The sequence below is a fragment of the Carica papaya genome, chromosome 6 (assembly GCF_054855325.1).
Source record: "Carica papaya isolate Zhongbai chromosome 6, ASM5485532v1, whole genome shotgun sequence".
NCBI lineage: Eukaryota > Viridiplantae > Streptophyta > Magnoliopsida > Brassicales > Caricaceae > Carica > Carica papaya.
Genome location: NC_142314.1, coordinates 8,484,480 through 8,508,272, shown reverse-complemented (window position 1 = coordinate 8,508,272; position 23,793 = coordinate 8,484,480). Strand labels below are relative to the sequence as shown.

The 23,793-nt window shown below is 35.1% G+C and overlaps 1 protein-coding gene, 1 long non-coding RNA gene and 2 pseudogenes across 2 annotated transcripts; 3 read left to right on the top strand and 1 right to left on the bottom strand.

The window, feature by feature from the left end:
* Nucleotides 1–1,701: 1,701 nt before the first annotated feature.
* On the top strand, nucleotides 1,702–2,085 carry LOC148253286 (auxin-responsive protein SAUR68 pseudogene; annotated as a pseudogene).
* A 5,552-nt stretch (nucleotides 2,086–7,637) lies between these two features.
* Nucleotides 7,638–8,042, top strand: LOC148253285 (auxin-responsive protein SAUR68 pseudogene; annotated as a pseudogene).
* Nucleotides 8,043–9,460: 1,418 nt separating this feature from the next.
* LOC148253284 (uncharacterized) lies at nucleotides 9,461–11,339 on the bottom strand. Its single transcript, XR_015821805.1, has 2 exons — nucleotides 11,185–11,339; nucleotides 9,461–11,101 (listed from the first exon to the last, which is right to left on the bottom strand). It is a non-coding gene; the product is annotated as an uncharacterized LOC148253284 (long non-coding RNA).
* A 10,866-nt stretch (nucleotides 11,340–22,205) lies between these two features.
* Nucleotides 22,206–23,198, top strand: LOC148253283 (uncharacterized). The gene has a single exon (XM_088223305.1). The coding sequence runs from the start codon at nucleotides 22,206–22,208 to the stop codon at nucleotides 23,196–23,198; it is 993 nt and encodes a 330-aa protein (XP_088079431.1).
* Nucleotides 23,199–23,793: the final 595 nt, after the last annotated feature.

Sequence of the window (23,793 nt, the reverse complement as noted above, 5' to 3'; positions counted from 1 at the left end):
CTTTTAATCTGTTTCTTTCCTTCATATTCCTGATTTTATTTATTTATTTATTTTTGCCTAATTCATGGTAATTTAACTTTTCCACCATTAAATTACATTGCTCTCTGCAGAGGGTTAATTTCCATAGTTTTTATCCCCGACAACATTTTCTCACATGACAACATGGTTTGAGACAAATCTATGTGAATTTGTTGTGTTGTCACTTCTTTTCTGCTGAAACTGCTCTTCTTGTCATTTAGTATTGCCGTTCGTGTTCGTCTGCCTTCTATTCATCTCCTCCAAATCCATGTGAATTCGTTGTGTTGCTAATTACTGGTTTCTTTCTTAACTTTTTCTCCTCTTGTCAATTCTTTTACGCTGAAATTGCTTTTCTTGTCAATTAACGAGACAGCAGTATCGTATTTTATGAACACTTATCTTGTAAATATTTATTTTTTTAATAAAAAAAATATACATGTATCAATTACGTGATATACATACACCACTGATATAATAACAGAAATAATCTTAAAATAATTATATATATATATAAAGAATACAATCCGACTCAAATCTACAATATTATATATATAAAAAAAAAATATATCAATCATTTTGTTAAGTAATGATTGACTTATTCCAAGAAAATTAATTTTGTATATTTTGCACATATATCAGAAAAGTTTCTATTTATCTTACCTTATGCATACAAACAAAGTGTGTTCATATCTTTTTTTAGTTAAAATATTCTCATAAATTTCAGTTTTAATTATTAAGAAATATTTTATGATTTTGTGTATGCAAAAGTCGAGTTTGAGATGTAGAACACATTGTAATTTTTAGAGTTTTCTTTTCACAGTGAATTGAGATTCATCCTTTTCACAGAATATGTCATGGTTTATTGAACTATCTAAATTCTGTGAATTTTTATTTCTGCTATTGAGTTGACTCTGCAATTTATCATATTACACAATGTCACTTGAGAGGTGAGCATAAAAAACACAAATGAATACATGAGAATATCATGATCAACCCAAATAGGCTCATTCAATTGGCAAGGATGCTGTGTAAAATAGCTGCTTGGAAGCATATGAGAATCATGTTTCACAGAGTATTTTCTCGCTGATAAAGTCGACATCATTTTAAAAATTACACAAGCTTTTGCTTACTTGTTTGGTACAGAAGCTTTTTCTTCTAGGTTGAAATACAAATCTCTAATAAGGTAATATAAAACATAGATATCCTATTTTTAACTACGGAACTAAGAGATTCATACTCATAATTATGAGGTTGCCCAAAATTGGATATGTAAACTAGAAAAAAGGTACTTTGTTGAACCATTGGCCTTATACTAGTGCTTGAAATCAGGCAGCTGCAAGCAATCAAGATTCTGCTAATTTTATTGTTACTGTAAAAATGTTTTTTTTTTTTTTTTTTTTAATTTATAAAAATATGTTAAATTTTATTTGTTCAAGAGATTAACTGGTGGTAAGTCCAATACAAGGAGATTCCAAAGACAGCAAAGATTGAGAATATTTTATTAACAAGTAACAAACACATATATTCTAACAATGATTGTGAACCCAGTCTTGTGATTTTTCATTAGTTTATATCAACTCTTGTGAACACAATACATAAATTCCACAGCTTCACTTGTTTCTACTCAAAAGATAAATCCCTCCTCTTCACTCCCTGCATAAGATTTTCCCGAAGTAAAGAAGAATGGTCAGCACCAAGAAGCTCCTCCAAGTGGCAAGGAAGTTGAGGAAACCAGCTACCATTGGGAGGCAAAATGTTTCTTTTCCACGAGTAAGTGGCTATATTGATCTGGACAGATGTAAGAAATCATCTGTTGTCAACAAGGGTCACTTTGTTATCTGTACGATGGATCAAAGACGCTTTGTAATTCCCTTGTCATTTCTGAGCAATGAGATATTCCATGAGCTTTTGAAGATGTCTGAAGAGGAGTTTGGACTACCAAGTGAAGGGCCTATAACACTGCCATGCGATTCTGTCTTCATGGATAACATGGTCTTTCTCGTTGGGCAAGGTTTAGGCCGGAGTTTTGAGAAAGCTGTGATCAATTATATTAATACCACTAACTGATTCTTTAGCTGCTTATGCTCACCAGAAATATGCAGGCCAACATTTGTTTGTTAGTGATCACTGAATATTTATTAGATTGGATTTCGTAGATGATCAACGCTTTTTCTATGTTTCAGAGATGCTTCTAATGTAAAATACTGATACTAGAGAATGAGAAACAATTTCTTTAGGTACTATCACTCTATCTATTTCTCATTGCAGCTTTAATGGTTAGAATAATGAATATCAGATGCTACTTCATCTATTAATTGTCATTTCTGATACTTGGACTCTTCCAGCACTGCCAGATGCATCAGAGATGAATAAAGGCATCTTTCACTGATTTAAGTTTGCTGAACAAGTGTATCAAAAGGTTTTAACTTCAATTAATTGATGTCAAATTCTTAAACATTGTCTATAGTTTTCATTTTCTTAGAGGAATTTTTGATGTTTCTTTACAAATCAGGATAGCAACAAAGATAATTTTTAAGTTGCTCCTATAGTTGGGAGTAACAAAAATATGAATATGCTGTTAAAACTAGATGTTCATTTTTTATTTGAATATTTTCTATTCTGAATTGAATATTTCATTATATACATATATATATATATATATATCAATATGACTTCATGCTTGAAAATTGATGATATTTTTATCACAATTTTTACCAATCAAACTTTTAATGTACTAATTAATAGCATGTATCATAATCATAAATCATAATTTAAAAATCTGAAAGTTGTATTAATCTGTAATCGATGAATTGACCAGTATTCTAATGTCATTCGTAAAGCCTCATACCTAAACCCCATTAACCCAATAACAATTTAGATCGAAACTACAATTTTAAGTTCATGTTATTTCTTTCCAATGGAGGTTGAATACCATACCATGCTCACACAATTTGACGACTTGTGGGGCTTTGACTTGTGATGTTTGTAAATACGACTTATGTTATCAAGAATCAGTGAGGTAGGGATTGGTGATACCACAATTTCATATCAAAAAAGGGATCCTAGAAAATTCGAAAGTTAGTAGGAAATTACATAATCTATTATTTTTTTATTGGTTTATAAAAAGTTTTCATATTACATTGGTTGAAACTAAAAAAATTTTCTTGTAATGAAGTTATCTTTTCATTCTGCATGAATATAATAGAGAAAATCTTCTTCATAAGAAGTTAAGGCTTTATTTGGTGCAGAAATATCTTTTAATTTTATTTTCTATATTTATGTCTTTGTACATAAAAATATTAGTGGTAATTTAAACTTAGGAAAAGAAAACAATATTTTAAAAAATAATATTATGTGGCCTGAGTTCTAAAAATGATATGTTTTTAATGTTCTTTTAGAACACTACTTTTAATTGTACTTGAGTACCTCACATGGACATTACTCTATATACTATTTTATGTTTAAACATGTAAAATTTAAGATACGAAAACTAAAAGATGTTTTATGTTCTAAATGGAGCTAAGATTCTATTAAATACTAAACGTTTCTCTCTTAATGGGAATTCGTTGGTTCAAGAGGATGAAATGGTGATAGTTCCGAGGTATGGAGATTTCAAAGACAGTAAAATACTGAAAAAGAAAAAGGGAAAAGAAAAAACTGTGAGATCCTATCACACTCAAGAGAAGTTTATCGAACAATAATTTTATCCTAACAAAACTTTAGTATTCTAGCATTGATTATAGATCCAATCTTGTGAATTTCCATTAGTTAATCTGTAATTCTTGTGGACTTCAGAAGTTTGACAGTTAAGCAAACGAACGCTTAGCATCCTAAGGAAATAGTAGCTGCTGTGTCCTCAAAGAAAAATACAGCATGGATTCCCCATTGACAGGTTTCTTACAACACATCATATGCAAATATTCCCTTGAAAATATCAATTGAAACCACGTAACTTCTTGCATGCTTTTTCGCTTTGAATTAACAGCAGAAAGAGAAATAGTCGGGGAAAGGCTATCAGTCCTCCTGCATATATAGGTACCTCGCTTTCACTTGCTTCCAAAGCATAATTTCAGGGTTCAAAGTAAATATTTAATTGCCTTCCTTTCCTGTTCCAAGTATTCATTTCTTATATCAAAGTGAGCCAAGGATGGTCAGTGCCAAGAAGCTCGTCCAAATGGCAAGGAAGTGGAGAAAGATAGTTTCTTTAGGGAGGCAAAGAATTTCTATTCTGCGAGTTGCAGGAATTTTTGCTATGGATAGATAAAACAGATAATCTATTTCCACCAAGGGAAATTTTGTTATTTATGCGAGTGATCAAAGGCGCTTTGCAATTCCCTTGTCATTTCTCAGCAACAAAATCTTCTATGAGCTGTTCAAAATGTCTGAAGAGGAGTTTGGACTACCAAGCAAATGGCCAATAACTTTTCCATGTGATTCCATGTTCATGGATTACATAATGTTGCTTGTTAGACAAGGTTTAGGTAGAGAGTTAGAGAGAACAGTAATCAATTCTGTTACTATTGGTAACTGCTCTTTAGCTGCTTTTTCTCATGAAGAATATGCAGGGCAACAATCACTTGTTAGTGGGTACTGAATGTAGCAGTTTTGGATTTTTTATATAATCAAAGTTCTCATCCCTCCAGGGTTGCTTCCAATATAAAATGCTGATCTTACAGAATAAAACAACAATTTCTTCACCTATCATGACCCAATATAGTTCTTTATTCTCTTATGCAACCTCCCCAATATCTTGTTAACTCTGGGGTCCTTTTCAGAAGAAAGTGGAAAGGGATATGCTTGAGACACTCTCAAATATTATATTCAAGTTAGGTAAGGATGAAACAACTTGTACATGGAAGAAATTCTGCAACACCTAAGCCCAAGCACCACTAATCTATGAAACTTTCATATCCAAATTGTTGACCTACAGAAACACAATCTTAAATTATTAGTAGCATCTGCTTGAACATTTATATGAAGTTCAGTAATCACATATTTTTTTATGTTAGCTTAGAAAATTACAATTTTTTCCATTTAAATCATTAATATTCTTATAAAAACACATATCAAAATTATAAATAATAATTTAGAGGACTACAAGACCCAACTCGTACTAGCTTGGCATCACCAACCTAGCACGTTCTTATATATAATTTGTAATACTCGGACATAAAAAGTACTGACCTAACAACTTTCAAATTCAAACACTATTGACCCAACCACTTTTTAACCCAAACCATAAATAATCAAAAACTTCAAGTCATCAAAACTATATATCACAATTATAAATCACAATATAAAAACTCACAAGATCCAAGATCGCATCAGTTCGGAGTTCCCAAATTGAAATATACTTTTATATAATTTTTAGTGCCCAGATCTAAAACTATAGACCTAAGAAACCAGTGGCCTAACGACTTTCTGATCCAAACCACTAGCAGTCAATAGTTCAAGCTCAAAAGTTATCGGCAATAGTTGAGAGTCAATTGTTTGGGTCAAATAAGTTGTTGGACTAGTGGTATTGGGACCAGAATATTATCAATAGTATCAGATTTTGATGAAAATCAACAATCACATATTTTTTCAATGTAAGATTGGGGTATCACAATTTTTACAAGTCACTGAACTAACATGCACTCTTATAGTATTTGTAATATCCTAGATCTATGTATCATTAACTTGACAACCTTTTGAATTCTAATAATTGATCCTTAAAATCTTAAACTCAAGTTATTGGCAATATATTTAAACAAAACTAAATCTTACAGAATCGAATTGAATATTTGATGATATGATCCTTGTTTACCAACCATTATCTAACCAAATCTAATTCTCTCTTGATATGTTCCTTGAAAAATCTGATTCGTGCAGATTCTTCCCCAATTAAGAAGAGATCTTGGTGCAATTGTTACATATGAATTGAGCACAGTTTTGCAAATAAATAGCCCACTTATTTCTACAGAAGAAATTAAAAGTATGATCAGTATCATTTGATTAAATAGTTGATTCACCTCTTTGTTATTTGAAGAAACCCTCCATTTCAATTGGGACACTAGTAATTCAATTAACTCCCGGAATAGGAGTTTAATGATATCTAAAAATTTCAGATAAAATTTTACGAATTAATATTTTGATTATTTAATAGAAGATCTCCTATTTAAAGTACAGAATGCAAGACTATTTGACCACCACTTCAATGGGAGATAATCACTTGAGTAATCATTGTTTGTGATTTCATTCAAAAGCCCCAGCCATAAAACTATTTTCTGAGTTGAGGAACTTAACATATAATTAGTGATTGCTAGGCATGATAATTTTTCTCATATTAAATTCTCAACAGACAAAGTAAAAATATCAATGCAACAAAAGACAATTGCTAAAATTTTCAAGCAAAGTAAGAACAATACATAAACACTCACTACTTCCAAAGTTATTTTTTTTCTCGTGATTCTTTTAAAATGATATCCACAACCTCTTTTTTTTTTTTTTTTTTTAATTTTCATATAATATATTTATGGTACTTCAATCGCACATTATAAAGGTATATAATTGTTGAATTTTATGTAAAAACTCAACTCAAAATATTATTAGTAACTTAGTTTTGAACTTTTGAAGATTGACAAATTAACAAAAAGTTATTAACATAGTCATACATGAGCTGAATATATACAATGGTATAAGAGCATGTATTGGTTTAGTTCTTCGCGCTGGCGCAATAATCATTACCAAAGGCAGTGATTAAAGTAGAATTTACTTCAAAGATGAATGCTACAAACAAACCAGCGATAATGTTGCCTCATCAAATTGCAACATTTCACACGCATTTTGCTTCTTTGTAATTATCATCAAGTAATAAGTAACCATTTTTTTTTGCCCCTATGAACAAGAGCAGGAACCTAAACAAAAGATCAAAATCCTATATTTTTTTTTAAGGAACATTACTGATATTACCTTTTAGGACTCAAACAAAAACGGGCATTTCTTATGAGACAAACAAGGAAATGTGAAATACGAGGATGCAAAAAAGAAGAGACTACGGTCTGCTGATATTGCATCCCGAGTGAAGACTCAATTTGATAAGCTATATTAAAGCAGGATTGATTTGAGCCACATAATTTTTGTTGTTTCATAGTCTCTGCAGAACATGACGGACCAAGATGCTATTTCTTGCACATGCCAAGAATTATTATCTTTAATAATAAATTGCGGCTATCCCCACACATCTGAAACATTGATAAAGTTAATGTAACTCAAAGAAGACAATTTTTGCTATTTAGTAACCTTATGTTTTGTTTCTCTTCCAAAAAACCACAGGAAATTCTCACTTACCGGCCTGGGGGCCTTATTTTGGATAAACTGCTATAGACAGGAACATGTGCCAATAGCCTGCCAGAACCTAAACACATGGCTATGTAGTGTTGAATCCTTCAAAGGGTAACCCACATGAAAAGAAGTGTCTTAGCTCTCATGAGGTATATAACTCATGCAACTCCATTGCATTCTGCTCAGATCAACAATCATACATTCCACTCCCAACAAAGAATCTGTAGTTTACCTCTTTCTTTCTTCCAAGTTCACTTGCTGAAGGAAGAATGATCAGCACAAAGAAACTCATCAAGATGGCAAGGAAGTGGCAGCAAGTAGCAGCCCTCAAGAGGAAAAACATTTCATTACCAAGAGCCAGAAGAGAGAGTAACACACTATTAGTGGCTGATAAGGGCCACTTTGTTGTCTATACCATGGACGAAAGACGCTATTCCTTCCCCATAGCATATCTCAACAGTCCAGTTATTAGACAACTCTTTGAAATGTCAGAGAAAGAGTTTGGCTTACCAAGTGATGGACCAATTAGATTGCCTTGTGATGCAATTTTTATGGAGTATGTAATCTCTTTGATAAAGAAGCACGCGGCTAAAGAAATTGAGGCAGCACTGCTTGTGTCCATGGCTACTGGTTGCTGCTTACCAGTTTCAGATCTGCACAGGGAGCAATCTCATTGCCAGTCACTAATTTGCAGTATTTGAAGGATTTTTCTTTTTGTAGAAAAGGTTATACTGTTGTACAGATTATACTAATTAAATGAAGAATTCCAGAATATTGTCCATAACTGGATGCTACTGTTATTTTCAAAGACAAATTATTGATCATCAACACGTAACAAAGTGTCATAAAATAACTCATTCTTAAAATAATAATGGTAATTAGCAGTCTCTAAAGTTGTTCTATTTGATAGATTATTAGTATCTGTAACTTACACTGAAAGAAGATAATCTAGCATATTCTTTATATACTTATATGCCTTTTGGTATCGAACCTAATAGAAGATTTAAATATTAGATTTCTCTCTTTGATACCATATGAAATAACAATGTTAAATTGAATTTTTTTTCAAATACTTCTTAATAGGTAAAAAATGACCAGATCTATCATTAAGTTATAGCCAATTAACAAGCTGGGGAACTTTGCGACTGATTTTGGTAATCTGTCCCAACACAGCACAAAATCATTTAATTAGTTACTTGCAAGGCATATCACATTTACTCTATTGTTATGTTAAAAAAAGAGAACAAATATAGTCTGTACAGGCAGATATATATTACATAGATAAACACATATTCTAATGGAAGAAAAAGGGAACTGTCTCATGTTCAAGACACTTTTTAAAGCTAAATTCTTGTAATGCACTCGAGGAAAAGCAAACTTTCCCTGTATGGACTGCTTCATAGGATTGGTGACTTTTAACGTCATTATTTGGAAATCTATACATGAGGGGAAATGAGAAAGAACCAAACAATCAGAGACAAGACATTATTTTTAGGCAAGAACAGCTAGTTCAACACCAACTATGTCCAATTCTCTGTGCATGATTCAATTTAGAGGTTGCCAATTTTTTCTTTCTTTTTCTTTGTCTAGGCAAATTTTATTTGAAATGGCTAGTCATTATCAATGACAGCAATGAACATTTAAAAACCGAAAAGAGGGATGATACTGGGGTAGCCTGCTGATAATGTCGCCTCATGGAATTGAAACATGTCACGCTGGAGGAGCAGGAGAAATTACTTAAAAGTTGATATTTGTAATTAGTTTTTCTTGAGAAAGATCTTCATAATTCATTATAGGTTATTTTTTCTATTGTCATGAACAACATGGACTTTAATAGTTATTTCTATAAGATTTTAACATAGGCTTTAAGTTAGTAGGAAGTTCATGCGTACATCTTTTAGATTCCAACCTGATGAACTTGCTTAACAGAATGAAATCTTTAGATTAAATTTGGGCTGGAAAAATTTTAAATTGTTTGATCAAATTAGTTACTTATCTCCGTTCTAATTATTCTTGTCTTGTTAGATAAGATGATGGGAATAGTTTATAATTCCATTGTAAATATTAGCATTCTACAACAGAAAAAGGTAAAATCAGAAGGAATTTTGAAAGAAATAAATAATCAGAAGAACATGAAGATAAGAATTGATTATCAATTAAGTATACTAAGAGCACAAAATTGCTTCTGTCTACAGTCGGAAATTAACCAAGAAGCAACTTGCTTATGTGCGGCAACAAGGGGAAACACCAGAGCAACACGAAGGTCACCCAATTGAGTGCATGTTGCAGTCCAATTCCACAAACAAACAAGTATTTAATTGGAGTAAGGATTTATCCCTGGTTCATTTTATCAAAGATATTACATGCAATCCAAGATTAGGTTGGAATAGAAAAAATCATATCAATTAAACGTTTTGACCATTTTCATCATACAAATTAATATGCATTCAAACGCTTCCATTACTCCTGACCTTCAGTCATATGAATCAATTACTTCCACCCTCTCGAACAGTACACGTAAGAACACAGACGAAGATAAAAGGACGAAGAGAAAGGAATCAATTTTACCCCTTTATCAATGAGTCTCAACAAAGACGAGAGCCAGCCTCTTCCAATCAGCAAATCCCCTCCGTCATTCTCGGCCTCTCATCCCGGAAATCCCAGAATCTCTTCCAGTTTTCTTCTCTTACGTTCTCCTTACAAGCCTCTGTTATCTCTCGCATCAGACCTGTTTTCACCCTCTATCGTGTCTGTCCTCTCCTGGAGCTCCAGCCTCTCCAAATCAGAACCCCCCTAATCTAAACCTTCGCAAGCCCTTTTAAATCCTGTTTTCAGCATTCACAGTCCTTCAACCAAAACACCTAGATTTACAGCGGGAATCATGTTACCTCCTACTATTTCTAGCATTCTCACTGAAACTTTCGTCTGAAACCACACTTGGTCTCTCTCATTCATTCCAGCTCGAGTTGGTTACACAACACGGCTCGATCTCTCAATTCCTCTTTGATTTCCTTTCCCCGCCCCCTCTGTCGGCTTACCGTGCTCCCAGTCCTCCTTTATTTACTCAATCCTCCTTTCCCTCGGCTTGCTCCCCCTTTTTATTCGAAAAACCTTCTCCTCCCTCGCGCTTCTCATCCCTCTCTTCTTTCTCCAACGGCCTTTGTTGTTTCTGAAGCCGCAGGTTGCGTGGTCGTCCTCTCTGATTTCACTGTCTCCTTGTCTTCTTTGTGTTCTTCCTTCTGAGAATAACTTCGTCCTCTCCGAAATCTTTTTCCTTCTGAGGCCTGCTAAACTCTGGCATTTCCTTAGTATCCTGACGAGTTTCTTTGTGCTGATGAACTTGGGAAAAAAATCATGAGAATAACTTCGTTGTTGAGTAGTACAATTGATTTTTGATATGAGATGGAATGCGATTCCATCAAATGAGTTATATAAGGCAAGACAAGTGAGACACTTTTTTCTTGTGGTTACACTTTGAAGTTCATGTACACACAGGCATGTAAGTAGTTATGCATTGGAGGGCTGCCAAGCCAGTGACTTATAAAAAATAATCTGAAGTTTTGAGGATGAACAGGAACAAAAGGTCAGACGATTATATGTATGCACATATACATATATGTCAAGAATTTATCTTCTTTAAGTGATTCAAATCTATAACTATTTGAAGAAGGTCCTGTTTGGAAAAAAGTGGATAAAAAAGGTTTGGAGATCTAGGCATGTGCAGAACATAGCATCCTTATCCCAACATGTTCTGCATTAACTAGCAAACAGAAACAAAATTATCTGTGGCTCAAGGCAAGCCATTTTAAATATTTCTCAACATAAATCAAAAGGCTCACCCACCTGAGTCTCCACTTTGAATGCAATATCATTGCGAGGTTGCAAGGTCCCAGAAGCTTATCCAACTTTGGAATCACAAATGTAAAATTATCCAATATATGACCTATCAAGAAATGGTCCATGTCAAATAATCACTTGGCTGCGTTCTCATGAACGTGTCGAAGTGTAACCCACATGAAAATAACTGTCTCAATGGTCTAGTTATATATAACTCATCTAACTCCTTTGCATTCTGCATCAGATCAACCATCACCTTCCTCAACTGAAGAAACAAGAAATTCACCTCTTTCTTCCCAGGCTCAGTTGCTTTAGAAAAAAATGATCAACACAAAAAAGCTCATGAAGATGGCAAGGAAGTGGCAGCGAGTTGCAGCCCTCAAGAGGAAAAGAATTTTGCTGCCAAGAGTAAGTGGAAACGCAAAGCAAACAGCTAAAAATGCTAAGTCATTGGCAGATAAAGGCCATTTTGTTGTTTACACAGTTGACAAATGATGTTTTTACTTCTGTATGGCGTATCTAAACAATCCCATTATTAGAGAACTCTTCAAGATGTCCGAAGAAGAATTTGGTCTACCAAGTGATGGACTAATAACATTGCCCTGTGATGCAGCCTTCATGGAGTATGTAGTTTCTTTGATTCAACTATGTGTTGATAGAAATTCCAAGAAATCACTGCTAGTGTCAATTGCTAGTAATAGATGTGCATTGTCGAATTCTCTGCATCAAGGACAGAGTAGCCAACAGTTACTTGTCTGTTAGTTTCCAAATTTATACAGAGATAATTTTGTATATGATATACCGAAGGAAAGTCAATTATTTATTTATTCTACATTTAAGTTGAATGACTGTAATTTCAGTATTAATTATTTATTTTATATTTAAGATATACCGAAGGAAAGTCAATTATTTATTTATTCTACATTTAAGTTGAATGACTGTAATTTCAGTATTAATTATTTATTTTATATTTAAGATGATTGGTTGTAATTTTAGGATGTAGCAATATTTTATAATACCTTGTAAATCTTTAATATTTTATAATACTTTATAAATCTTCTATATTTAGAATGATTAAATTAGGATGACAGAATCCCATTAATTAGGGTCTGTATATTTCTCTTACTCTACTATATAATATCGTTGTACATTATTCTCTTTTCAATGATGAAGATTATTCAAATCAGTACAGTATACACATAAGGTTTTTTTCTTGCTAGTCTCTTTTATGGTATTAGAACCACGAAAAAAAGGAACTAGTAAGTTGAGAGAACCATGTTGGAGAATAAAAGAAAATGGTTCGGAGGCTCAATTTGGAGCTTCTCAATCTGTTTTCACAATTATTCTTATTGTTGCTGCAAAAAATACTTATCATAATTTACAGATCACCGCTCAAAAATTGAAAGGAAAGAATTTCTTGCAAGAGTCTCGTTCGGCAGCTTTGGTGATTAGGAAAAAAGGCAAAATAGCCTTTATAGACGGTTCCTCTCCTCGTCTGGATAATCTCTCGTATGCATTATGGGACACTAACAATTTCTTAGTCATGGCGTGGTTAATTCATTATGTGGAGGATGAGATAGGTGAAACTTATCTTTTTCATTCCATGACAAAAGAGATATGGGATGCCATTGGCCTATTCCGATTTGGAAAATTTATCACAATTGTTTGAATTGCGAAATCGCGTACGTAACTTTTGTTAGGGTGATATGGATGTAACTCAATATTATAGCAGCTTGCGAAAATTGTGACAAGCGGTTGACATGTTTCGTTCAACCCCTTGGAAAGATCCTGGTGATGGTCACATTTTCAATACACTAATCCAAACAAATCATATATATGAGTTTTTGACTGGTTTAAATAAAAAGTTGGATGATGTACGTGACCGTCTCCTGAGTGTGCGACCTTTATTATCTATAGATGAAATCTTTGTAGAGGTTCGTCGTGAAGATCATCGTCCTCGAGCTATGCTTGGTAACACCGCAGCTGTCCGAGTGGATGCCTCTGCTCTTGCTGTGAACTATCCTCCTTCCAATCGATCACAAAATTCTGCAGAAAAACATGCCTAGTGTGATTACTGCAACAAGGCATATCACACAAGAGAGACTTGTTGGCTGATTTATGGAAAGCCTGAGAATTTTGTACCAAATCAATTAAAAAAGAAAAGGGCAGCATTATTAACTAATAAATCAAGAATTGTTAATTTCACAAAAGCACAAGTCGAACACTTGTGTAGCATTCTTTCCAATTCTTCTACCTCTGTCACAAGTAATTCTACAACAAGCACTTCTCTCATGGCAAGACAAAGTATTTCAGGACCCTCTATTTCAAGTGTGCTAAATTTAGGTGAGTAATGAATTGTTGATTTCGAGGCTACCGATCACATGACTGGTAATTTCATTTTTTTTTTGTCTTATTCATCTAGTTCAGGACAACAAAAGACTTAATTGGTAGATGAAACTTTTCCTGTAGTGGCTGACAAAGGAACTATTCGTCTATCACCTATAATTTTTTTGCAGGATGTTCTTTATGTTCCAAAATTAACCTATAATTTAGTTTCTGTTTGTAAACTAACTATCGACTTGCCATGTAGTGTTAATTTATCAAAAAATGCTTGTGTTTTTAGGATTTAAAGGTAGGGAGGAGGATGGGCAGTACTAAATGACCTTTCCTATCTTTCGGTTTCTTCTTTACTAATGAATAATGTTGGCTCTTCTATGTGTTTGTCTGCCATTTCTGTTGAAAAATAAACAATGTTATTGCATTTTCGATTGGGTCATCCACGTTTTACCTATATGAAACATTTGTTTCCTCATTTATTTTCAAATAAAAGTCGAATGTTTTAATGTGATATATGTCAATTGGCAAAACACACTTGCACATTCTTACCCACTCAAAATTATCATCTATCTACACCTTTTACCCTCATATATAGTGATATTTGGGGTTCTTCACGTGTTTCTATACTTTTCTCTCAAAGATTGTTCATCATATTTATTGATGATCATACTCAGATATTTTGAGTTTATGTTCTAAAAGACAAATAAGATGTCTCATTAGTTATTAAGAATTTTTATCAAATGGTTCAAACACGATTTGATACAAAAATCGAATTATTCGTACTGATAATAATATATAATACTTCAATTTTTTTCTTGGTAATTTTTTCCAAACCAATGGTATTTTATACCAAAGCTCATGTATTAATACTTCAAAACAAAACAGTGTGGCTAAAAGAAAAAACTACCTCCTTGATTTTGCATGTGCTCTCATGTTTTCAACAAACGTTCCAAAACATTTCTAAACATTTCTAAGGGGATACAGTCTTAACTGCGTGCTATTTGATTAATCGACTTTTATAAAAAATACTAAACTTTAGAATACCACTTGAATATTTCTCAACTTTCTTTTCAAATTACTGTCTTGTTTCTCAACTATAGTATCGGATTTTTGAAAATGTCACTTTTGTTCATGTGCCTAATTAAGAGAGGTCGAAATTAGACCCTCGTTCCCTAAAATGTGTTTTTCTTGAATATTCTGCTACCCAAGAAGGTTGTTGGTGTTATTGTCCCAAAAAAAAAAATATACCTCTATTGATGTTACCTTTTTTGAGAATTATATTTTTTATACTCAAAATTTACCTATAGAGAAGAGTGAGAGTGATCCAAATTTCTGGGAACAATTTAAAATAGGCAATGATGAGATTATTTTTTTAGATTTAAAGTCCAAATCTCTAGATATAGATTTAAATGAGAAAATTTCAGATTCAATTCAAAAATTAAATCCCATCACACTAAACCTTGCCTTAAATCTGTGGGAGTTGAATTGGAATCCTGTCTCACAAACTCCAAAAGTTGTAGAAAATTCTACTAAGTCTATATCAGAATCTGTGATGAAAAATAAAGAAATAATCTTCTTAACAAAAACCGAGACCATAAACACAAATTCACCATCAGGAAAAACTTTACAGCCTATCCCTATTGTCAATCATAGAGTCGAAGATATGTTAACTTTGTCAAGAAGAAAAAATCGAAAGAAAGCAAAGGACATTGAGCCTCTGTAATCTCAAACCTCAAATCCCAATTCAAATATTGAGAATCATGACCTAAAAGTTCCTATGGATGTGAGAAAGGAAACTAAGTCTTCCACTCATCACCCAATCTCAAATTTTGTTGGGTATAGTAAACTTTCTAGACATTACAAGCCGTTTATTACAAATCTGACAGAGGTAGAGATTCCAAAAACAATGAGTGAAGTCTTGAAAAAACCAGTATGGAAGTTGTTATTTTGGAAGAAATACGTGCATTAGAAAAGAACCAGACTTGGGATGTGGTGGAAAAGCCAAAATACAAAGCTGTTATTGGATGGAAGTGGGTCTTCAAAGTGAAATACAAGGCCAATAGTACTATTGGAAGATATAAAGTCAGACTAATCACAAAAATTACTGTAGATTATCAATAAATTTTTACTCTTATTGCAAAAATTAATACGGTACATGTACTTCTATCTCTTGCTACTAACTTAGATTGGCCCTTATAACAATTAAATGTAAAGAATGTCTTTTTAACCGGAGACGTTGATGAGAATATCTTTATGAACCTACCACCGGAATTTAATAATGGCAGCCATGGCAAGGTAGTCAAATTGTGGAAAAGTTTGTATGGCCTCAAGCAGTCTCCACATGCTTGGTTTGACAGATTCATGAAAGCAATAAAAGGACAAGGTTATATATAGTCATAGACAAATCACATATTGTTCTTCAATCACAAAGAGGGTAGAGTGACTATCATAATAGTATACGTTGACAATGTTATTAAAAGAAGAGATGATATTTGTTGGATCGGATGAGTAACAGCTTCAAAAAAAGCTGAGACGGTGAGCAAATTTAGAGAGAGAGAGTTAAGGAGAGAGAGAGAATTGCAAAACAGAGTACAAGGCTGCAGCACACTCTGTTTCTTTAATTGTAGAAGGATATTGATTTTTATTTTTTAAGAGAAGAAAAAACTAATTATTGAATTGCACGATTACATTTATAAGCATGGAGTTGTGCTTGATTACACCAAAGATGAGCCGATAAAATTAAACTCAGAGATTCATGTAAACACGCTGCATGGCAGCTGCGCAGGCTGCTATGAAGCACTTTCTTCACAACCTACTTTGAATTTGAATTTGAATTTGAATTAAGTAAATGGATAAGATCAGTAAAATCAACACTCCCCCTTAATGATTTTATCTCCGATTCCAATTTTTCTTCGCAAGTCCTCAAACCTAGCCTTAGGCAGCAACTTTGTAAAGATGTCTGCAAGCTGCTCATAAGTTGGGTAGTGTAGAAAACTAATTTCTTGGTTTTTCGTAGCATCTCGAATGACATGGAACTTTACTTTGATATGTTTGGTTCGTCCATGCATGACTGAATTTTTGGTGATAGCAATTGCAGACTTGTTATCTACTCGTATCACGATTCGCCTGTGTAATGCATGCCCCAAGTCTGCCATTACTTGCCTCAACCAGATGGCCTGATTTGAAGCCGCAGTAGCTGCAATGTATTCCGCTTCAGCTGTTGATTGTGCAACTACCTCCTATTTCTTTGAAGCCCACGAGAAAGCTCCTGAGCCAACAGAGAATACATAACCTGAAGTACTCTTTGCATCATCAATACAACCAGCTCAATCACTATTTGTATATCCTAGCAGCTCACCTACTTTGGCATCATACCATATTCTAAAATTACAAGTCCCCTGCAGGTACCTCAACACATGCTTAGTTGCTGCCATGTGCATCTGTTTGGGAGCCGCCATAAATCTTGATAGAAGGCTCACTGCATATAACATGTCTGGCATTGAGGCAGTGAGATAGAGAATACTACCAATCAGACTTTGATAGGTACCCTCATCAACCTCACTTCCACCGTAATCCTTTAACAGCTTTAGATTAGGCGTTAATGGAGTCCCTACAGCTTTACACATTTCCATTTTAAATTTACTCAAGATTTCTCGAGCGTATTTGGACTGGCTTAAGAAGATCCATCACTTTGTTTGATTGATCTCCAGTCCAAGAAAATAAGCAGCTCCCCCTAGACTTGACATCTCAAATTGATCTCCTAACTGCTTCTTGAATCCATCTATCTCTGCTTCATTGCTTCCCATGACCAATATATCGTCCACATACACAACAGTGAATATCTTTAATTCTCCTTCAATTTTGGCGTACAAAGTAGCTTCAGTTTTGTTTCTCTTAAAGCCACACTGTAGGAGATAATCATTCAATTTCTCATATCAAGCTTGGGGTGCCAACTTCAATCCATATAAAACCTTATGCAGGATATACACGTGATCTTCTTGTCCTGCAACTAAAAATCCCTTCAGTTGCTCCACAAATATTTCTTCCTTTAGGTCACCATTTAAGAAGGTAGCCTTGACATCCAAGTGTATTACTCGCCATTGAAACTGAGCTGCAAGTGCCAAAATAAGACGTATGACTTCATGTCTTGCTACTGGTGCGAACATTTCAGCAAAATCAACACCAGGTACTTGTGCAAAGCCCTTTACAACCAACCGGGCCTTATATTTGTTGATTTCACCTTCAGGATTTTGCTTTAGCCTGACTACCCACTTCACTGCGATTGGTTTTATGTTTGCCGGTCTTGGAACCAGGGTCCAGGTTCCATTGTTCACAATTACACGCATTTCCTCTTCCATAGCTTTAACCCATTGAATTTGTTTTGTAGCTACTTCAAAGGTTACAGGTTCATCCACAGCAAGGCTGCAGCGTTCATAAATATCAGTGAGGCTTTTCTTTTTTTTTGGTCTTATGCTTTCCTCATCTGAACTGTCACCTTCTTCCTCTGTTGCATCAATTGAGCTAGATGTTAGAGTTGGACTAGATTTGGTTATAACTTCAACAGTTGACCAATCTGTTTCTATTTTCCTTTTCTCTCAATTCCAGTAGCTTGTTTCATCTACCAAAACATCTCTCCGGATCATGAGCTTATTGTTTTTCATGCTCAAAACCCGATATGCTTTTGCTTCTGCACTGTATCCTAAAAACAAACCCAATTCAGCCTTCTCGTCCAGCTTTGTTCTTCTGTCATCTGAAACATGACAGTAGCAAATCGACCCAAACACTCTCAGATGCTGAGTTAATGGTTTGATGCCATTCCAGGCCTCCACGGGTGTCATTCCTTCCACTGCCTTTATGGGCAACATGTTGAGCAGAAACACAGCAGTGTTTACAGCCTTAGCCCAAAGCACTTTTGGTAAATGTTTGTCAGCAAACATACTTCTTGCCATTTCCATAATGGTTCTATTCTTCTTCTCCGAGACACCATTATGTTGTGGAGAATATGGTGCTGTGAGTTGTCGTTTGATCCCATTTTTGGAGCAAAATTCCTTGAATTAATCGGAATTGAACTCAAGTCCATTGTCTGTTATTAAGCACTTCAACACATAGCCACATTCCTTCTCTGTCATGACTTTAAATCTTTTAAATTCGTCTACTATCTGAGCTTTGTTCTGTAAAAAGCACACCCAGGTCATCCTGGTAAAATCATCAATAAATAAACTAAATTATCTGTTTCTATTCATTGAATTTTCACTCATTGGACCACATATGTCCGAGTAAATTAGTACAAGCTTTTGATCTGCCTTCTAATCTGTCTGAGTAGGAAATGTCTGTCGAGCCATTTTTCCCAACTGACAGACACCACAAACCTTTTCGGTAGCTCCTATATTTGGAAGATCCTTGGTTAGGTCTCCCTTTTGCAACTGAAGTAACCCAGCAGCATGATAATGGTCAAAACGTCTATGCCACAGCTTTCCTTCAGGTATTGTGACAATGTTTGTCTTTTCAACTACTTCTTGGAGATTCAAGGAGTACGCCTGGTTCTTTTTTGGAATGAGAGCAATCAATCTGTCTTCAGGATTATGGATTCTACAGCATTGGTTTTTGAATGAAACTGAGTATCCATTATTGGTCATTTGATTTACACTAAGCAGATTTTGAGAGAGAGTGGGAACGAAATTCACATCAGTGATAAGTTTTCTACCTTTTCTCGTTTTTATAGCAACATTACCTTTGCCTTTTATGGATTCCAGCATACCGTTTCCAAGTCTTACTTGGCCTGTTGCTGATTTGTTAAGTGACACAAACATGGCTTCATTCTTGCACATGTGAAAAGTGCAACCACTATTAACAACCCAGAAGCTATCATCTTCCATTGTCAATTCACTTGAAGCAACAAGAATTGTATTACTTTGCTCACTGAATATCTCAGTGACATTTACATGCTGCAGCTCCTGCTTAGATTGTGCTGCTTTCAGCTTTTGTTTTTGCCTACAGAACTTCTTCTTGTGGCCAAGTCTTTTGTAGAAGTTGCATCGGACAGCTTTCTTTCCCTTGTACCAGCATTCACTCTCAAGATGATTTGTGAGGGAGCAGATGTTACAAGGAGAATACTTTTTCTATTTTCTGGAACTTTGGTTTCCAGTTTGATTTCCTTCATTCCTTCTGCCCTGATTCTGATTTGAAGGGGTAGCTTTGGTTTGAGACGAGAATAAGGCTCCTTTAGTAGGTACACGAGCATGCATATTGACACGTTGCTCCTGTGATTGTAGCTTATTGATTAGTTCAGCTGAAGAAATCTTATCAATATCCGCAAGTTCTTCCAAGGCTGAGATTTTAGACTCAAATTTTGGTGGTAAGCTTATAAGAATTTGTTCTACCACCCTTGATTCAGGAAAGTCCTCCCCCAACAATTTCATTTTATTCACAATATCCGAGAGTTTGGAGGCATAGTCCCTAACAGACTCATTTTCTTGCATTCTGAGTAATGCAAACTCACTTTTCAGCCTCAGTAGTTTGATCTTCTTGCTTCTGTCTCCTCCATCAAACTCTTCCTTCAGTTTCTCCCACGCTTCCTTGGGTGATTCATAGTTCATAATCCTAGAGAAAACCCTGTCCGAAACTGCCGAGAAGAGGCAGACAATTGATTTTGGTTTCTTGGCCTTCTCTTCCTCGTGTCTTTTAATCTGGTTCAATGTAGCAGTTTTTTGTAGTGGGGTTGGTTCACTATCGTCTATAATAACATCCCATAAACCCAGAGCTTTGAGGTGAGCTCGCATCTTTATTGCCCACACATAGTAATTTTCTCTGTTGAACTATGGAGCAGGGGTAGTTCCTGAGGTAGCCATCGGATTTGAGGAATTTTTGATTCACCTGATACGTAGGAGAACCTGACTCTAATACTACTTGTTGGATCGGATGAGTAACAGCTTTAAAAGAAGCTGAGACGGTGAGTAAATTTATAAAGAGAGAGTCAAGGAGAGAGAGAGAACTGCAAAATAGAGTACAAGGCTGCAGCACCCTCTGTTTCGTATTCTTTGACTCCCATCACCAAACATAGTATGTAATTGCTAATTATCAAGTTTGTTTTTTTTTCCCCATGAATGTTACAATCACACACATCAAGTATTAAAATATGGAAATTAATCTTGAATCCAAATAAAATTCCAATCGTTCTTGCTACTGTCCTAGTGAGTTATCAGCCTCATCTTTATCTCCTACCCTTCCACGGTAGCCAACAAACACTCTGCTCGGAAGCATGCAATGAAATCAGAGTATAAACACCATCCTGGAAAACAACACCTAGTCCTTAGGTCTTCTTCTTAGAATTAACATTTAGCTCTAAAGGGGTGTACCAGGTTGAACAAAATCTGATGGCATTCTTGAAGATCATAAAGCACAGTTAGTGATGCAGGGTTTCATGCAATGGAAGGAGTCAATTATGATGAATGCATTCAGATAATTTTTCTCCTGCTGTCTCTTTTCGGTGGCTTTGAAGATGTCTAAATGTGCCAGCTACGTGGCTCTGAAGATCCCAAGCATCCAGATTATGTGTGTGAATTACATAAATGATTATACAGCCTCAAGCTTTAGTTACCCGGGATATTTGCTACGGCTAAGTCATAAGGAGTTCGCATCCAGGAGTCTTTCCATGGATCATCAGGAATGGCTCGTGGATTGTGGAGCTTTTAAGGAACCTTAATGATTGAGAAATCAATGAATATAAATATTTAATCCTGGTTCAACCTAAATGTATTCCCAATGGGTTGAAGATTATCCTATTTGGAGCTTAACTCTAGAAGAATTCTCTGTGTAAAGTATTTCCACTTTCATTTGGCAGAGAAAAGTGAACCTTGTATAGAGATACTATCAAGGCAGATCTGGAAGGTTAAAGCTTCGTCTAGAGTGGCCTTTTTTTTTTGTTAGGTAATTAGAAAGTGCATTTTAGTTGTAGACAAGTTGATATTAGGAGAGAAAGAATATTGGTTAATGGTTGTTTCCTGTGCAGGAGTGATGCAGAATCATACATGCATATTCTGCTGTGGTATGCATTCATTATGGCATATCTCAGCAATCCCATTGTTAGAGAACTCTTCAAAATATCTGAGGACGAATTTGGTTGAAAGACATGTTGATAGGAAATTTGGAGAAAGCATTTAGGGTCAATTGCTAGTAACAGATGCTTCTTGTCATATTCTCTGCATCAAGGACAATGTAGGAGCAATTACTTCTCTGTTAATTTCGGGATTTATATGGAAACAATTTTGTATATGACATTGTTAAAATTAATGACTTTTTTTATCTGTTCAGTTTAAATTCAAAAGGAAGGAAATCTATCGAAAAGATGTATCACAGTAGGATACATAAACTTCACGAGACGTGTATGCATGGTTTTCGGATGATTTGACTTGATCACTTGTAATCGATATCTCTATATATATGCTGAAATAAAAAGATCAATTATCTTTTTCTCTCAAAAAACAGAAAGTGAAACTCCTCTTAGAAAACAGCAAAACAGAGGCAGTTGCAGGTTTTTGCTCTGTTTTGCTGCCCTCTCTCTCTCCTCAACTCTCTCTCTAAGTTTGTTATGCAGAGCCTACTTCAAAGCTCTTCGGTTTTCGACTAACAACTGGTATCAGAGCCTGGTTTTCCCCCGTATCAGGTGAATCAAAAAAAATTTCTCAAACCCGATGGCAACCTCAGGAACTACCCCTGCTCCGCAGTTCAACGGAGAAAATTACCATGTGTGGGCAATAAAGATGAGAGCTCACCTCAAAGCTCTGGGTTTATGGGACGTTATTATAGACGATAGTGAACCAACCCCACTACAAGAAACTGCTACATTGAACCAGATTAAAAGACATGAGGAAGAGAAGACCAAGAAACCAAAAGCACTTGCCTATCTCTTCTCAGCGGTTTCGGACAGGGTTTTCTCTAGGATTATGAACTATGAATCACCTAAGGAAGCGTGGGAGAAACTGAAGGAAGTGTTTGATGGAGGAGACAGAAGCAAGAAGATCAAGCTACTGAGGTTAAAAAGTGAATTTGCATTACTCAGAATGCAGGAAAATGAGTCTGTTAGGGACTATGCCTCCAAACTCTCGGATATTGTGAATAAAATGAGATTGTTGGGGGAGGACTTTCCTGAATCAATGGTGGTAGAACAAATTCTTATAAGCTTTCCACCAAAATTTGAGTATAAAATCACAGTTTTGGAGGAACTTGCAGATATTGATAAAATTTCTTCAGCTGAACTAATCAATAAGCTGCAAACACAGGAGCAGCGTGTCAACATGCATGCTCGTGTACCTATTGAAGGAGCCTTATTCTCATCTCAAATCAAAGATACCCCTTCAAATCAGTATCAAGGGAGAAGGAATGGAGGAAATCAAACTGGAAACCAAAGTTTCAGAAAACAGAAGAAGTATCCTCCTTGCAACATTTGCTCCCTCACAAATCATTTTGAGAATGAATGCTGGTATAAGGGAAAGAAAGCTATCCAATGCAATTTCTGCAAAAGACTGGGCCATAAGGAGAAGTTCTGTCGGCAAAAACAAAAGATGGAAGCGGCACAATCTAAGCAGGAGTTGCAACAAGTAAATGTCACTGAGATATCTAGTGAGCAAAGTAATACAATACTTGTTGCTTCAAGTGAATTGATAGTGGAAGACGACAGCCTCTAAGTTGTTGATAGTGGTTGCATTTCACTCATGTGCAAGAATGAAGCCATGTTTGTGTCACTTGACAAATCAGCAACAGGCCAAAGATGGCAGAAAACTTATCACTGATGTAAATTTTGTTCCTACCCTCTCACAGAATCTACTCAGTATTAATCAGATGACTGATCGAGGCTACTCGGTTAGATTCAAGGATAACTGCTGCAGGATATATGATCCTGAGGATCGCTTGATTGCCTTCATCCAAAAGAAGAATCAAGTCTACTCCTTGAAACTAAGAGATGTAGTTGAAAGAGCCAGTGTTGCCTCTGTAACTGAAGGCGAGATTTGGCACAGGTGCCTTGGGCATTTTCATGCGGCTGGGCTACAACAACTGCAGAAGGAAAGTCTAACCAAGGACTTCCCAAATTTTGCTGTCACTGAGATAATATGTGGAGCATGTCAGATGGGGAAATTGGCAAGAAATTCATTTCCTCTGCAAGCAGATTGGAGAGCGAAAGAGAAGCTGACACTTATCAATTCTGACATTTGTGGTCCAATGACAGAAAACTCTATGAGTGGTTGCAAGTATTTTGGCTTGTTCATAGATGATTTTTCCAAG